At 40.0% G+C, this 16,837-nt stretch overlaps 2 protein-coding genes across 5 annotated transcripts in view; one reads left to right on the top strand and one right to left on the bottom strand.

Annotated features, from left to right (window-relative positions):
* CDC40 (cell division cycle 40) overlaps positions 1-16,047 on the top strand; it is a 70,348-nt gene extending 54,301 nt beyond the window's left edge. Inside the window, exons 11-15 of the mRNA XM_074990758.1 lie at positions 1,290-1,405; positions 1,698-1,831; positions 6,562-6,638; positions 8,325-8,469; positions 11,370-16,047. Coding sequence (XP_074846859.1) covers positions 1,290-1,405; positions 1,698-1,831; positions 6,562-6,638; positions 8,325-8,469; positions 11,370-11,547 — 650 coding nt within the window. The 3' untranslated portion in view covers positions 11,548-16,047. The remainder of the gene's footprint in view (positions 1-1,289; positions 1,406-1,697; positions 1,832-6,561; positions 6,639-8,324; positions 8,470-11,369) is intronic.
* The window catches only part of METTL24 (methyltransferase like 24), a 113,617-nt gene that overhangs the window by 7,154 nt on the left and 89,626 nt on the right, over positions 1-16,837 (bottom strand). For 2 of the 4 annotated variants that reach the window (XM_074990759.1, XM_074990762.1), the window contains one exon: positions 11,888-11,998. The exons of 1 other annotated variant lie outside the window; for it this stretch is intronic. The gene's annotated coding sequence lies outside the window, so the exon portion shown is untranslated. Of the gene's footprint in view, positions 1-11,868; positions 11,999-16,837 lie in introns of those variants that run through there. One more of the 4 variants, XM_074990760.1, reaches the window with a different exon arrangement.

Genomic DNA, 16,837 nt, shown 5'->3' with positions numbered 1-16,837 from the left:
CCCTTCACAGGGTATTCCAAGAGGATACCCGTCTCTCGACAGCGGTCCTCTCGGGGACAAGCTGCACATAAACCAATTACCCACCTCCTATCTTGGGTTACTGCTGGGTAGTCACCTATCGTGGAGCACCCACAGGGACACTCGAGGAGGAAAGAGAAGTTACCGTAGTAACGATGGTTCTTCGAGATGTGTCCCCGTGGGTGCTCCACCACCCGCCCATCCTCCCTGCTTCGGATCTCGGTTTAGTATTTTTCAGGAGCATCCGAGGCGGTTGGTCAAGGAACTGGCGGGGACCGGATCGCGCACGTGGCTGGGAGCGGCGCACGCCGGTGCATGCGCGGTCCGGCAGAAACTGCTGGAAAGATCTGACCTGCCGGCGCCAGGGCGAGCCCGACACCTATCGTGGAGCACCCACGGGGACACATCTCGAAAAACCATCGTTACTATGGTGAGTAACTTCTCTTTATGGAGTTTGCCAGATGAGAGAGTTCTGGATTAGAGAGGTTCAACCTGTATTTTCATTGCTGAGAACATCAGCAAATAATTGTATTCACCTAATGCTGAGTGTCTTGGCCAAATATACAATTAAAAATAGGTATTTTAAATCCTGTTAGATACTAAATATGATTTTCTTAATTCTGTGCTGCTACTCCCATTGTGCCTCTGTTGTTGTATTTAGCAGCTATTTAATAACGGTTAACTTAAGATTTCCTTAGTTCTTCTTTGAGTAATATTCCCCTGGGTGCTCAATTCTGGGTGTCAGTGCGTCCTCATGCCAGCACTTGGAGAGTCTTCTTTCGCCGTGGTTTCCTGCGTATGTGCAGTAGTGCCTCCTTGTGCTATCTGAGGGCTGAACCTCCTCAGACAGTGTTTACCAAGGATAGAGTCACTCTTTGCCCTCATCCTAAATTCCTCCCTAGGGTTCCCTCTCCATTTCATATGGAGTCTGTCCACTTCCCTGTGTTCTTCCCAAAGCTGTACTCTGATCCTGCGCATGTGGCGTGACATTCCCTGAATGTTTGTCAAGCTTTAGCATTCTGCATCAGTTGCATGAAGCCTTGGAGCAAGTCTCCTAGGCTCTTCCTCTTCTTTTTGAAGTGATCCAGGGGTCATCCCATTTCATCTCATTGGTTGTCCAAGGGGCTCTGCCCCTGCATACACACCTGTCATGCTCTCCACCGGAAAGACCTTCTGGATGCTGTCATTGCCTTTCTCAAGAATGTACCCCTTACAGACATGCTTGTGAAACTGTTTTAACTAATCTAATTCGAATGGTTTGACTGTTACAGGGCAATGTGTTTCAAGGTTCACAAACAGGAAGGTTCCATATTGTGTCAAGTTCAATCCTGATGAAGATAAACAAAATCTTTTTGTGGCAGGAATGTCAGATAAAAAAATCGTACAGGTAAGACTGAGAATTTATTGTACTGTTTCCTGATCTCATAATTCTCTAAAGTTTTTGCACTTTAAGTTGAAATGTAACTACTGTGTAACTACAGTGTCTTTATTATATTTCAAAATCATAAAAATTTTCTTTCCTTTGTAATAGTATTTTGAATAAACCCTCTCTCAAAAGATGTTGGTGGCATAATTGCTCTCAAACCTGAAAGTTTTATTGAATATCAGAAGCCTTATCATTGCAAGTTCAGGAATGCATTAAAACTTAAGTGTCTCTTTCTCTGGCTTTTTCATTGCAGTGGGACATTCGAAGTGGGGAGATTGTACAAGAGTACGACAGACATTTGGGAGCTGTAAACACCATTGTGTTTGTGGATGAGAACAGACGGTTTGTGAGTACCTCTGATGACAAGAGTTTAAGAGTCTGGGAATGGTAAGTTTCAAATTCCACAAAGTTTGATTTCAGGTTGGTACAGAACAAACTGGGAAGTAGTTAACAGTTTTTAAATCAGTGCTGTTATTTTGAAGTTTTGGTGTAGTAACTTCTAGCCAAACAAAACAAACAAAAAGTTAACTTCCTCAAATCTATTTATGCTATTCTCTACAGGAATTGAAATAATTGAAAAGAAGCAATGCCCCCCAAAAGCGTTCCTGCGTTGGGTTTCTTGTGTATCTATTTTACAGTGCTGTTAACCAATCATACTCTGTACTATACTGATATGTTATACAATCCACACGCTAGTTGGAGTGGCAGTTCTTAACATATTTGTTCAGTACAATGAACCATCCTTTCCTGAAACTAGATATAATACAGTTAATTGTATTTTAAAAGTCCCTTTGACATAAAGATTTTTAAAAAGTCTAATACTTATCTCTTTTACTGGCTTACAGCCCTTCTTAGTGGCACTACTTATTAGCCAATGGTTACGTTTAAAACCTATAATATTTCATTAATTCTATCCAAAAGCAAAGCAAAGAATTTCATAGTTTACAGAGGACTTTATGGGTATGAATGCTCGTGAGCATCGAGTCACATTTATTCAATATACTAGTCCCAAATTAAATATTAAATATCCCAAAATAAATATTGTTTGTTTTTAGACAAAAATCATTGTAACATGGCACCTGCAGTAAGATTAAAATTGTTGCTAGAATTTTTTCTCGGATAGTCAGTCATACAGTATGTGTTTTTTTTTAATCAGTGAAATGATGTGATTCCTACTCTGGAATAACACAGAGGAATACCATTCAAATTATTTTGACTTTACTATAACATAAAAGTGGAGCCATGAGCAATCTTAAGTGAAAACAGTGGGCACAGCCATAACAGCTTGTGGTGGACAACAGTCCGTTAATTGTTATACCTCCTCTGGGATAAGAGATGAGAGAATCAGCTTTAAATCAACCTATATGAAGAATTGCCTGTGCCAGCTACTTTAGGGTATCATAAAGGTAACTAATAAATCAAATATATAAACAGGTTCATTCTAGCTTTTCAGTCATTTTTTTCCAGAGTTGCATTGAGAAGCACAGGAAGAAAACATGTTAAAATTATAATGGCAGTATTGTGTATGAAATTCAATTGGAAAAAAAAAGACTCATTTGGAAATACTTGTATGAACTGCCCTTCAGTTCTAATGTGAATTGGAGAAGAGGTGTTCTATTCAGTTACCAAGACTTGCAAAAAGCATTTGATGACTAAAGAAAATGATTCATTCTGGCTTTTTAATAGAATCCAGCCAGCTGTCTTTATGATCTTCAGAAGTACTGTCACCCTTCAGGTATGGAGGAATCTAGGTCACAGAAGTACTCAACTGATGGCCACATTGTACCATGCGTGCAGTTACTGTCTGCTTTAAAAAAATGAAGGGTACACTGAACTTCATTTTAAGCTTGTGCTAGCTTTACTGCCGCATGCTGTTACATGACAATCTCTGTTCAGTATCCTGGATTTTGCTCCCTGGCGGTGCAGTTGGCCACAAAGGTATGAGGAGCCTTCTCTGGTTGACCTGGTGGTGTTTTGACTGGTTCTGGAAGGAGCTGTGTCTGAAATTCCTTGTCTGGAAGGACTGTTGGCTCTGCGCAGTTTTGGTGAACCCCAGTGAAAGAGTAGGAAAAGCCCTTGGGTGCTATCCCTACTAACAGGAAACTTTGTTTGGTTTGTGAATGCACATCTCACATGCATAGTGCTGCTGTCTCCTTGGGACTGGATGCTCTTGTTTCTTGTAGTTTGTAATGGGCAAAGTGAATAGCTACAGGATGGCATAGCACCTTCCCTTTCCTCCTCCCTACCACAAAGAGTTTAGTCACAGAACATCACAGCCTGATTGTTGCAAATGTAGAGCTCCACAAATGATACATGTCACAAAGAGAGGGTTTTCTCATTCAGATACTATGAACTATCTAACAGATCCTAGTCCATTTTTGTTTAACTGACTGTTTTGTAAAGCTAATAGTTCCCCCTCTGTTCGTTCATTCCTGTGGGCTGTTGTACAGAACATTTCATGAAACATGCTTATCTATGTAGACAAATTTCACAGATTTCAAGCTCCAAACTAATTACATTGCATTAAAACTAAACGAATGTGTTCAGCACTGCAGCTTTTGAAGCTTGAAGAATGTTATGTCCAGTTGTTGCCAGTCCTGCTGTGAATAAATCCCTCTTTTCTGTTAGTCTTATAACAGGCATTTCATATGGCTTGGTTAAGTGATTATTTCACTTGGTGATATATTTAAGTATTTAGAAAAAATCTCTCATTGTTTTAGTAGTAATAAGCTAGAAGATTTTGATTTTAACAGGAACCAGAAGAAGCTTTAAAATTAAATATGATACACACGTGCTCTTAAACCTAGTAATTAAATATGTATTTTTAATTGTTTTTGTAGTGTTCTTAATTGTCTAGAGAAATGGTTAGGATGTTTTGCAATCAAACCTCAGCTGATAACCATTTTCACTTGGCTGGTGCTGGGAGTGGTCTGCCATATTGGACTTTGCTGGGAATAATTTTTCTCATAATTGACTCCCTTTCACAGATGTTAGTGCTATGTACAGATTCTGATTTCATGTTTATTGGATGGCAGTGACCTTCCCTTGTGGAACTGCAACAATAAGAATATATATAAACATTTTTCAGATGACAAACTAAATCAGCGATGGGCAGCCTATGCAAGTGAGTGGGCCATGTTACTGACCCTCCTTCATCTCAGCAGGCTGGCCAAGATTGTTGTAACCAAGGTGGTCTCCCAGGACAGAGTAGTTTTGCTAAGTGTGCTCGCCTACCTAGAATTTGCAAGCGATGCCAACTGAACTATAGTTGTACTTTGATCAGATGCAGAGGGAGCGCACAACTTTCACAGTCAGTGTTTTGTATGCAGTCAGCACGCACCACACACACTATGCATGTGCGTGCTTTAAGTGTGTGTCTCTTTAGTAATTTCAGTAGGGGAAAAAAACAACACTGACGGAAACCAGTGTAATCTGCCAACCTTGTACATGGGCAACAGTAAACAAAACATCTCATGGGCCATACAGAACCCTGATGGGCCACAGGTCGCCCAGTACTGAAATATATGCTCCGTGGAATCTTAACTGGGTTATTCTGAAGTTTGCTTTCCTGCGTTCTATTTACTGGCAGTGATATTAACGTTGAGGTGGTGGTTGTATTTTAAGCCCCTGCATTTAGGAAGATACCAGATTTTATTCTCGCTCCAGTTTAATATTTTCACGGTGCTACTTGAGGAAACAGTTAAATGGTTTTGGGCTGATAATACTCAGCTCAGAATTTTCCTACTCTCATGTCACTAGTGAACCAGAACCTCATAGTGGTATCTAATTTCCTCCTCTGCTAGGACAGAGCAGGAGGTGTCAGTTGGATCATATTAGGAAAACACTATTTCACTAGGAGGATGGTGAAGCACTGCAACGCGTTACCTAGAGAGGCGGTGGAATCTCCATCCTTAGATGTTTTTAAGTCTTGGCTTGACAAAGTCCTGGCTGGGGTGATTTAGTTAGGGGTTGGTCCTACTTTGGGCAGGGACTGGACTTGATGACCTCTTCCAGTCCTATGATGCTATGATGTAACTGATTAAATTAATTCATAGGCTTCAGGTGACTTCCCTGCAGCAATCTGTCATTCCATAGTTGTCAAGCTCCCATAAGGAAGCTGAAGTCTTAAGAGCTTTTTTATATTAAACACTTTCCCTTTACTTTTCAAGAGAGTCTAACTTTTACTTCCTATTGGTATATAAAAAACGCAAAGATTTCATATATTTTAGAGACTGAGGGGTTCATTGCTAGGCTTGGTCAGGAAGAAACAAACCACAGAGTAGCACTCTACTTTTTGCCAGCAAGGGTTAGAAACTCTTTCCACTTATAATTGTCAGCTCATAAAACAGTGTTTTGAGGAAAATGCACCAATTCTCTCAGTTTAGAATTTCCAGTTAGAAACAGCCATTGAGATGAAATTGTTTTTTAGGTCAGCCCATGGTGGCTACATTTTTGGTGACCTTTCAAAGGAGCTAATTTTACAGTGCTTCCTATTTCTCAAAATGTGTTTCATTCTGCCTGATAGCTTAGGGCAGCATGTCCTGCAGCAGACTTGACTCCATTTGGTACATTTGAACAGAAAGCAGAGCTGTCAGGAGTAAATTCCACAGATGAGCCTGCATTAATTTGTGAAAAGAGAAGATAGCAAAACACAGATGCATTTCAATTCCTTCTAATGAGAATCAAATGCGGGAAGTGTATTTTCCATACCATGGCTCTATTTTTTTAAACTTTACAGGTTATATAAGCTTCCTTTTTAGCTGGAACGAAGATTCCTTTATGCAAGAGGGAGCGGGTTCAGATGTGCAATCTTTAACTGTCTCTCTGTACTAGGGTGGAGTAGTGTCTGGCACTGACTTACCAACACTGTTACCCTCACCCCACAGCCTCCCTCAAGTGTAACTGAGAATTGTTTTTCTTATTAGTGTAGACAGGGCTATTGTGTAAGAGCTCTTGGAGAGGTATTTTCAATATCTTTGAACTGTTTTAGATATTTTTCACCTGGAACTCCCCCCAAAAACACCACCTGTTTCACAGTGGTTGAGAAATAAGCTGTCTGTAGGTAGCCCTGTGAAACGTTTTCAGTTCTTCATCCATTAACCTTTCTTCCTTTGCAGGGACATTCCTGTAGATTTCAAGTACATTGCAGAGCCAAGTATGCACTCCATGCCTGCAGTCACCTTGTCTCCCAATGGTAAGTTAACACTTTTCTTAGGCCTTGTAAGAATAACCACACAGGATGTGGTGTACTACAGCAGTATAACTATAACATCTTGGGTTAAACAAAAAACGATTCCCAGGTGGAGAACAGAATCTCCAGCTAAAACGGGTAGTAAAGAAGCCTAAAAGGGATCAGAAGAGAAGAGCAGCATTCCTAAGACCTGTCCACTCTTTTCCTGGGATCCTAGAAAAAGTTTTTCAAAGTTAGTTGTGTGGTCTTTCTTCGGGGTAGAAGGCATATGTCCAGCAGAAAAGGGTAAAGAGCCCCTGCTTTCTTCACTATATCCACTTCCCCTCCTCGGAGCATCTGCATTGGATTCCCAGATATAAGTTTCCACTCTCCCCTCCTCCCTATCCCCCAGCAAAAGAGGAAGAAGAGTAGACACGATTGGTTATAAGCGTCCCTTCTTTTTCCCCCTTCCAGACACTTCTAACCGTGAACCTTCTTAAGAAGAAATAAGTAGCTGGTTTGAAAAATTAGATATTTAGGAATTGTTTACATCAGCAGTGTCCAATAGGAATACTTGTGGTTGTCGTCTTTCCATATTCGCCACAGTATCTTACACAAAACTATATTAAATAAAATAAGAATATTGGTAGCTAAATAAATGCCTTCCCACAGAGCCAGGCACCCCACCCCCTGTTCTAATTCAATGCTGGCGAGTCACAGAGGCAACTGAGCCACCGCCAGAGCCGCCGCACACTTCTCTCACCAAAGAGGGGAAAGGTGGGCAGGGCAGGCAGACAGCACTCTCTGCGTACAGCTCTCAGAAGCCGCCACATTTAAAGGCTCCAAGAGCTGTGGGTTGGTCACCCGCATCTTATGAGCTAGGTATGCATGCGCCACAGTATCTAATTCTTGACTACCCCCACCCCCTTCTGCCCCTCTGCTCTCTGATTTGCTCACCTTGATAATATTTTTCTGATTTGTCAACCCTGATTACTATTTTTGGTTCTCTGTGCCTTAAATACTGAGTCTGTTCTGGGATGGCTGTGGGCTGAAGAAGTGGCTCTGGCCCACGAAAGCTCATCACCTAATAAATTATTTTGTTAGTCTTTAAAGTGCTACTGAACTACTTTTTTGTTTTGATATTGTACACCGTACATTTACATGGATAAAATCCTTCAAGACTTGTTTTACGCCCCCCGCACCCCCCAACCCCAGGACTTACCTTTCAAAAGAAGCTCCAGATGCTCTTGCTGCTTCCCCAGCTGCAGAATGTTTATTCTGCCAGGGAAAAAAACCTGCCCCCCCCCCGACTTACATGAAATTCGAGTTATGGGTTGGGGGGTGGGACTGTACTTAATGTCACAAATGACCTAAGAAGAATTGCTTACAAAATTAAATGGTTTGGCTTTTTATGATAAAATTTGCCTTCACAAAATCTTTCTACACAATTGATGTGAGCCAAGTCTGTGCCTTATTTCACTGCGTGAACACTTCTAATAGCCTTTCTAGGGTCTAGCTCTCATCTCTGCAGTACGTAGTACAAGCCACACGTATTATTTAGCCAAATGCTGCATTAACACAGCATATTGTTAAACCCAAAACTGACAGTCAACATTCTAGGAAGCTTTGTCAGATTTGTTTCGTCAGATGAAGTAGTCTGAGTCAAAATAAGACTGACATACATATACCTGAACTTTGTTGCATATACAGGAAAATGGCTGGCTTGTCAATCAATGGATAATCAAATTTTGATTTTTGGAGCTCAGAACAGATTCAGATTAAATAAAAAAAAAATCTTCAAGGGTCACATGGTGGCAGGTTATGCGTGTCAAGTTGATTTTTCACCTGACATGAGGTAAGTTCCATGAAAGCTAACTTGTATCTTTACGTTCTGAGACCTTGCTGTATTTGGTTTTGAAACCCTTTATAACATACTGATGTGCTGCTGCCCTTGTAATCTGACATTGCAGAAAACTATCTGTAGCAAAAGAGCAAAGGCTTTTAAAAAAAAAAAAAAAAAAAAAAGGAATTTGCCCTTTGCCATTTGTTAAATTCAAGACCTTTAGCCCAGTGGTATAAACAATGAACATTTAGTTGAAGTATTCACAATGAACTTTTTTACACTGCACTGGATAATAAACCTTCAGCCTAAACTATTCCTTCTACATTTTGTGCTGACGTTAAGCTAGACAGAAGCATTCTCTAGATAGGATGAATCTCAGCTCTGACAGGCAGTTAAACTACTGCCCACACCAGCCAAAACTTTGACTTCCCCTCCCACCTTTCCTGCTCAAGGTGAAAGGGAGAGGACGAAGCATGTTGAGGGCTGCCTGGGGCTATAAGGGAGCTTATCAGACCTAAGCTACATTACACATGATCCTCTGTGGGTGCATGGGACTTTATAGCACCAGCAGCTTTGAGCTGAATGTTTGTTTCCTGTTCTAGCTTGTAGTGGAGCTAGGCAACCATGAATCAGGGTGCAGCAACTGGCTTCTTATACGCAGGTCTGCAGTAGAGTCACAAAAAGCCTTCCTGTGCATGCGTACTTGTCTGAAATACCTGGGGTTCAAACTTAAAGCAAAACGTTGAACCTAAATCGAAGTCTAGTTCTAGTACGTAGCCAAATGAAGCTGTACAGCTAACTCCCATCTGCAACTTTACTGAGAGATGTTATTGTGACAGGGTGAATCACCTAAGTCCCCTTAATGTGGTCCCCTGGTGTGCTGATCATGCCACTGACACCTGCCTTCTTGCTCTCTGGGGCTCCCCACCACCTAGTCCTGCTGGGCCTGATCCTGTAGTCAACCCCAGAAAAGGCAAAGAATTGGGGTTACTGCCCCCCACCCCTAGGACAACACAAACACTGAACCAGTTCAACTCTGAGAGGACACAGTTCTAAGGGCTTAGCACCCAGGAAACCAACCCACCAAAAGGGCCCAAAATAAATTCATCTTACCCTGTCTGAAAGACTTGCACAATGAAAGTTCTTAAGGTATGCCCCCTTTTATCAGTGAAAGAGAGATGCACAGTGGTTGCTCCCTCCCCCAGTAAAGCTGTGTCTTCACTTGCACTCCTCTTTCGAAAGAAGTATGCAAATGAGGGGAAAATAAAATGCAAATGATGTGCAGATTTGCATATCTTGTACTTCATTTGCATATTATTTCAAAATAGCTTCTTTGGAAAGAAGAAAACCACTGTAGACACTGCTCTTTTGAAAGTAAACCACATCTTCGAAAAGAATCCTTCTTCCCTTTTTTTCTGGATTTTCATTTTCCCTCATTTGCATGCTCCTTTCAAAAGTGGAATGCAAGTGTAGACACAGCTTAACAGTTATTCACACTAGGCTTGATAATAAACATGTTTTTAAAGTACAAAACATAGGATTTAAGTGGTTGCAAGTGAAAACAGTCAAATCAAAGTTACTAAATTAGAATGAACAAAAATAGCTTAGCTAGTTCTATTCCACTAAGATACTTGTTACTTGCAAATTCTTACCCTACTCAGGTGTTCTAAATGTCTTTTTCCTTTGGCCTGATCCTTCCCACGGTTCAGTCTTAGATATTTCCAGTAGGCATCTTAGGTGGTGAGTGGGGTTGGGTGGGGCGTCTCCTGGGGTCTGGCGATCACCCTATTCTTTTGTTTTCCCTCTTATATCTCTTTTACTTAAGGCGGACATTCTTTGTGCTTAGTTCAAACTTTTCTCGCCTTGAGTGGAAAATTACCAAATCCAAAATGGGCTTCAGCATCAGGGGGCGTGACCACATGTGTTTCTAGGACCAAGCACATTGTGTGCTTACAGAACAAACAAGGCTATTCACAGGATATTGACTTGATCACCAATCCAGGTTCCAGAGCATCAGTCATGGCCCTTGTTAGCATATTTAGAATTATGAACAAATCCACATTTCATAATTCTAACTTCATATGAAAAAATATTTGAACAAAAACAGTCATCAGATTGTAACATTAAAATTGATGTTATGTGAGGTACTTAGTTTAAAGTGTCTTTGAGTTATGCATATTCATAAGCCAACGACAGTCATTTTATGATAGTTATGATCAGTGTTTCCTGTAAGCTGAGCACTTGGGTGACTACTCCAGAGAGATTCAGGTGCCACCCAGCTATTAACAGAGCACCGGTAGCCACCCACAATGAGCAACACATTCCTATTGGCGGTGCACATCCATACATGCCTGGGTACACATAACAAAATGTATTCTGCCCATGAATGGAAAAAATTAAGAGGGAGCATAGGTTATGTTCATTTAAATTTCTGTAGAGAACAAACAGGTATATGCATGATGAGCATAATCCACTGCAAAGGTGTTGGTTGGTTGGTTGGTTTTTGTTTTTTAAATCTTCTGAAAATTGAAGAAAAATCTCTGCAAATTTGGGATATTTTTCCTGAAATTTTCTCTCATCCCCTCAGTAAACTGTATTATTCAAGCAACATAGTGCATTGCCTAGCACATTAACCTCACAGATGACATGATGAATCACTGCATAGCAAGAGCTTGGGCTCTTTGGAACACATCATGCATGCTAATTCTTTGGAATTCCTACTGTCTGTTGAAACAGACTCTTGAATGGAAAGCTTGTTGGATTACAATTTTTTCCATTTCTCAATACTAAATTATTCTTAATCTGTTTACAATATTATTTGAATGTTTTCTTTTAAAATAATCTTCCAAAATGGAAAATAATAAAAGTAGTTCTTATAGGTTTTAATACAGCTTTATTTTTTTTTAATACAGTTATGTGATATCAGGTGATGCAGACGGAAAACTTAATATCTGGGACTGGAAGACGACAAAACTCTACAGTAGATTAAAAGCACATGACAAAGTTTGTATAGGTGCTGTCTGGCACCCGCATGAAACATCCAAGGTCATCACATGTGGCTGGGATGGTCTTATTAAATTGTGGGACTGATGGAGGTACTGCAAGGAAGTAAATTTTGATAAGACTTTTTCTGTGAAGATCTGAGATTTCTACACAAACTCTGCTAAGGATGGTTTGATTTTAACTTCCAGATGTGTTAATTTTCTTTGCTATTAATGTACACTGTGCGCTCTTGGAAATGGGAAATCTCCCTAGCAGAAGACTCAGCTGAAAGGCTGATGTTCTGAATATGCAAGAAGCTGAGAACAGTCATGTGTAATGGTCAGAAAAAAAATTACTGTAAGTTATTTTAAGTTTAATACACTTTTTCAAAATAAAGTTATTTTTTCTAGTTTGTGGTTCCAGATGTCACACATTATATGGGGTACAAGTAGAAACCAGCAGTTCTGTTGGGTTCTGTAACTCCACAGTTCAGAAGAAAAGTCTCTCTGATCTCTGCTGCAGTAGATCTTGAATATGCACCCATGGATGGAGAATGCTCCTGCCAAGAGAGGAGTGCTCACATTTGCACTTGCCACAGCAAAACTTCTGTTCCATTGTTCAATTGCAAGCGTAAACGTACCTTGAGTACACCACCTGGACTGTGTTCCCTAAACACTTGCTCTCCATTCTAATATTTGTATTTTGACTTAAACATTCACATGATACTGATCATGGAAGTTCCTATATGTAACCATCTTTATTTGAAAAGGTTTTCTTACGCTAAACAAAGCCGCCCCCTCTCCACCCCCTTACCCCCCCAAAAAAGAATTCTATATTCGAATAATTGTCGTGCCTCACTGGGGCATATTTCAAAGAAAACCACATTCCCTGTCTCTTAATCTTGTTCATAATACAGGGTGCACTTCAGTACTCACTGTTCCTGTATTACATGCTCCATTAGTGTTTCTATGCTGTGATACTGTATATACACGTAAGTTTCTTTTTTAAGAACTTATTTTTAATAAATCTTTTGTACAGAAGTCTGATTTTAGTTTAATCTGTGCTTCTAGCATATCCAAGTCAAATATTCATTATCCTTTCAGTTTAGGGGGTGGCGTTTCCTAACACCTAGTGGTGCTAAACTACAACTGAATTATTTTTCTTGCTTGAATGATTCTAAAACAGCGGCTTGATTATTTTGTCATGCAAATGAGGACAGAAAAGTCTTTCTGAATTCTTACAGCATACTTAGCATGATGTTATCTATGTGTGAATAATGTAAATAAGGTAAAAAGGCAACAGACTGTCCAAGTGGTTGGCCTTCAAGCTTCACTGAATAACTACTGAATTAACATTATAAAAATTATTGTAGTTCAAACCATTTTTGTTTGATCATCCAGATATTAGGAGTGTCCTGCTAAGAAACAACATCTTGCATAAGATAAGCCACTAAGGGTGCATCTACACTAGGAACTAACCTTGAAGTTAACTTAGAACTTAGGAGCTATTTCAAAGTAGCCTTCAGAGTCTGCACATATTTTCCCTTATTTTGAAGTCCTTACTCCATTCCTGGAAATTGAGTAGTGCCCTACTTCGAAGTTTAACTTCAAAGTAGGGTGTGTGCAAATGCTCAGCTTCGAAGTCTGTTTCTTCAAAGTTGTACTTCAAAGTAAGCAACTTCGAAGTTATTTTTGTAGCATAGACGTGGCCTAAAGGCCCTTACTTACTCACACGTCTCACTCATAGGGAGCAAGGGGAGACTACACTTGAAAGCCAAACATTTTTGAGTGAATGTGAAATTATTTCAAAAATAAATGGGAAGGTCTGGAAACTCAATTTAGATTCCACACACGCTCGTCTCAGCCTTCATACCCAATTGTTCATATGTACCTTCCATTTGACACTAGCACCTCTCATATTAGGTATTTACAATACACGTACTTTGATGATTTTTCATGGGTAACACAGGATCTGCTTTTGAAGAAAATGGGAGTACCCGTGGATATCTGTATCCGTGAGCCTCAGGCTTGTATAAATACAGAGATAAGACAAGTACAGACTTATAACTCTGTACAAAAAGAGCAGTGGACATGTGGTGATGAATGTTTAGAAGGTTATATGTGCTGTAGCTAGCAAGAAGAAAATGTTGGGATCCGTTGATTATAGGGGGAAGGGGCACAGACCAGTTACAGTTCTGAGGTGAATGGTAATGATCTGCTAAGTTGAGCTCTCAGGCCACATAGGTGGCTGTGATGTAGACAGTAAAATTGAGACTTTCTTCAGTAGAAAATGGAGAGCAATAGTTGACGGCCATGACTGATATTGGAAATGTGTACACGGGTGGGAAAGTGAGTGCGATGGTATGTCTGCTCTCTAGGAATTCAGGGATGTAGAGAATTGGCGTCCTGCAGCTCACTTAAATCTTAAAAGCAATGGCAGGCCAAATGTAACATTCAGTAAGGATTTTTTGGGAAAAGCAACAGATTTTTAATGTATCGTAGTTAGCTTCTTGTGTAGGATTTTCCTTATTTAGCAAGCACTTTAAATCACTGATGCATGAAAACTAACTGGACAGCCTATTTTCTTGAACTATTTTGCTGGGTACATAGGTGAGAATCTCTTGTTCAATCTGTCAGAAGATTCACCCACCACTTGTGCACACCAGTAGTGCAGAAATTTTCCAGGGAAGCTACTAAACTCTGAAAGGCCATTATCCATTTTTGAACACGATAAATAAACTTCTATGAGTAAAGTGAAGATGTTAGCCATATCACAGGAGCTGATGAATTAAATATCAGCAAAAAGACTTCCATAAAAAACCTGCATCAGAACACAACTAAAACCTGCCTTCTAGATAAGATTGTTTGTCTCCATCTTTATTGCTCACTGAGTCATTCCTTTGCAGAATATTTAAAGCCTGCATGGGAATCTGTGGAGGCTTTTAATTTTTAGGATTTTTCACGCATCATTTTTACAAAATTTTGTTCTGCTTACCCCTTGTCAGATGTGAGATTTCTGTTCAACAAAAATAAGGCTTTTGTGATTAATTTGGAGGGACAGCATGAAAAGAGTTTATTTTGTGAAAATAAATTACTACTATGTTTATGAAGCATTCAGATACATTAGTGTTAAACACCACAGAAGATTTCCAAACCTTTTCCAGTTCTATTATATCTTTTTTGGGGTGAGGTGACCACATCAGCACACAATATTCAACATGACTATAGCATGGATTTCTGTAGAGGCAATATGGTATTTTCGCTTATTATGTATCCTTTTCCTAATGATTCTGAATAATCTGTGTGCTTTTTTAACTGCAGCCACGCATGGAGTGGAGGTTTTCAGATAACTATTCACAATGACTGCAAGCTCTCTGTCTTGAATGGGAACTACTACTTTAGACCCCATCATTTTATGTGTCTAGTTGGGATTACATTTGCCAAGATGTATTGCTTTGCATTTATCAACATTGAATTTCATCTGCCATTTTGTTGCCCATTCACCCAGTTTTGTGACAGCCTTTTAAAGCTCTTTGCATGCTGCTGTGGACTTAACTATCTTGAACAATTTTGTATCATCTGCATATTTTGCCATCTCACTGTTTTACCTTTTTCTCCAGGTCATTTATTAATATATTTAGAATTGGTCCCAACATAGATCTCTGGGGAACATCATTACTTACTTCTCATCATTCTGAAAACTGACCATTTATTCCTACCCTTTGCTTCCGATCAGTTACTAATCCATATGAGGACCTTCCCTCATTCCCATGACAGCTTCATTTGCTTAAGAGCATTTGGTGAGGGACCTTGTCAAAGGCTTTCTGGAAATCTGTACGCTATATTCGTTGGATCTCTATTACCCACAAGCTTGTTGACCCCTCAAAGAATTGGATTGGTGAGACTTGTTTTCCCTTTACAAAAACAGGTTGACTCTTCCCCAACAAATTATTCTCATCTTCATGTCTGTTCTTTGCTATAGTTTCAACCTTTTTGCCTGGAACTGAACTTAGACTTGCCAGCCTGCAGGTGCCAAGATCATCCTGAAGCAACTTTCAAAAATTGCCATCACGTTAGCTATCCTCCAGTCATTTGGTACAGAAGCTGATTTAAAGAACAGGTTACAAACCATAGTTCATAATTCTGCAATTTCACATGAGTTCCTTCAGACCTCTTGGGTGAATACTGTCTGATCCTGGCAACTTATTACTCTTTAATTTATCAATTTGTTCTAGGCCTCTTATAATAATACCTCAGTTTGAGACTGTTCCTCAAATTTGTCACCTAAAAAGAACAGCTCATGTTTGGGAATCTCCTTCATGTCCTCAGCCATGCAAGACAAACTAGGATTGCTCATTTTTCTCCCAAATAGTATCATCTGCACTATGCTAAAGAGTTTCTGGTCTAAATCTCAAAAGGACATTCTTCAGAGTTCACTGTAGCTCCTGCAACATTTTCCCCACAGAATATACAGACCCAGAAACTTTCACTCCTACCCTCCTCACTCCTGATTTTAATCAGGAATCTTGAGACAAGTGATGAGCTCTAGGTGTTCTAGGCCATGTCTACACTAGCCAAAAACTTCGAAATGGCCGTTCAAATGGCCATTTCGAAGTTTACTAATGAAGCGCTGAAATACATATTCAGTGCCTTATTAGCATGCGGGCGGCCACGGCACTTTGAAATTGGCACGGCTCACTGCTGCGCGGCTCGTCCAGACGGGGCTCCTTTTCGAAAGGACACCGCCTACTTCGAAGTCCCCTTATTCCCATCTGCTCATAGGAATAAGGGGACTTTGAAGTAGGCGGGGTCCTTTCGAAAAGGAGCCCCGTCTGAATGAATCGCGTGGCGGCGAGCTGCGTCAATTTCGAAGTGCCGCAGCTGCCCGCATGCTAATGAAGCGCTGAATATGTATTTCAGCGCTTCATTAGTAAACTTCGAAATGGCCATTTGAATGGCCATTTTGAAGTTTTTGGCTAGTGTAGACGTAGCCCTAAAGTCACAAATCTGGTAAAATGTCAGGAGGTGCACAATGGGACTTCAGTCCATTTCTATAATTATACTCCCACATTGTTTCCAATCCATAAACTATAATAAATGTGTGCTTCTCCTTTAGAATTTTTTTTTTTTAATTTATATGATCTACGTTTTGAACCTCTAACTCAGGCTTTCTTACACTACTAATTTGGAACTAGTTAGAATAAATTATGAATTTAGTTATTCTAAGACTGTCCCACTGGAAAAGATGTGGCACTAGTTCATAAAATAAATTAAAAATCACACCCAGATTTATACTGTCCTGATCTGACTTCTAAACAATAGCGACTTGCGTTCTCAGGGCTGTTAGTGATGACGTTTACATCAGATCCATGTAGTAGTTGAGGAAGGCTGATGCCTTA

The sequence above is a fragment of the Carettochelys insculpta genome, chromosome 3 (assembly GCF_033958435.1).
Source record: "Carettochelys insculpta isolate YL-2023 chromosome 3, ASM3395843v1, whole genome shotgun sequence".
Lineage (NCBI taxonomy): Eukaryota > Metazoa > Chordata > Testudines > Carettochelyidae > Carettochelys > Carettochelys insculpta.
Note: the sequence above shows the minus strand (reverse complement) of the source record. Positions and strands in the feature narration are given on the sequence as shown.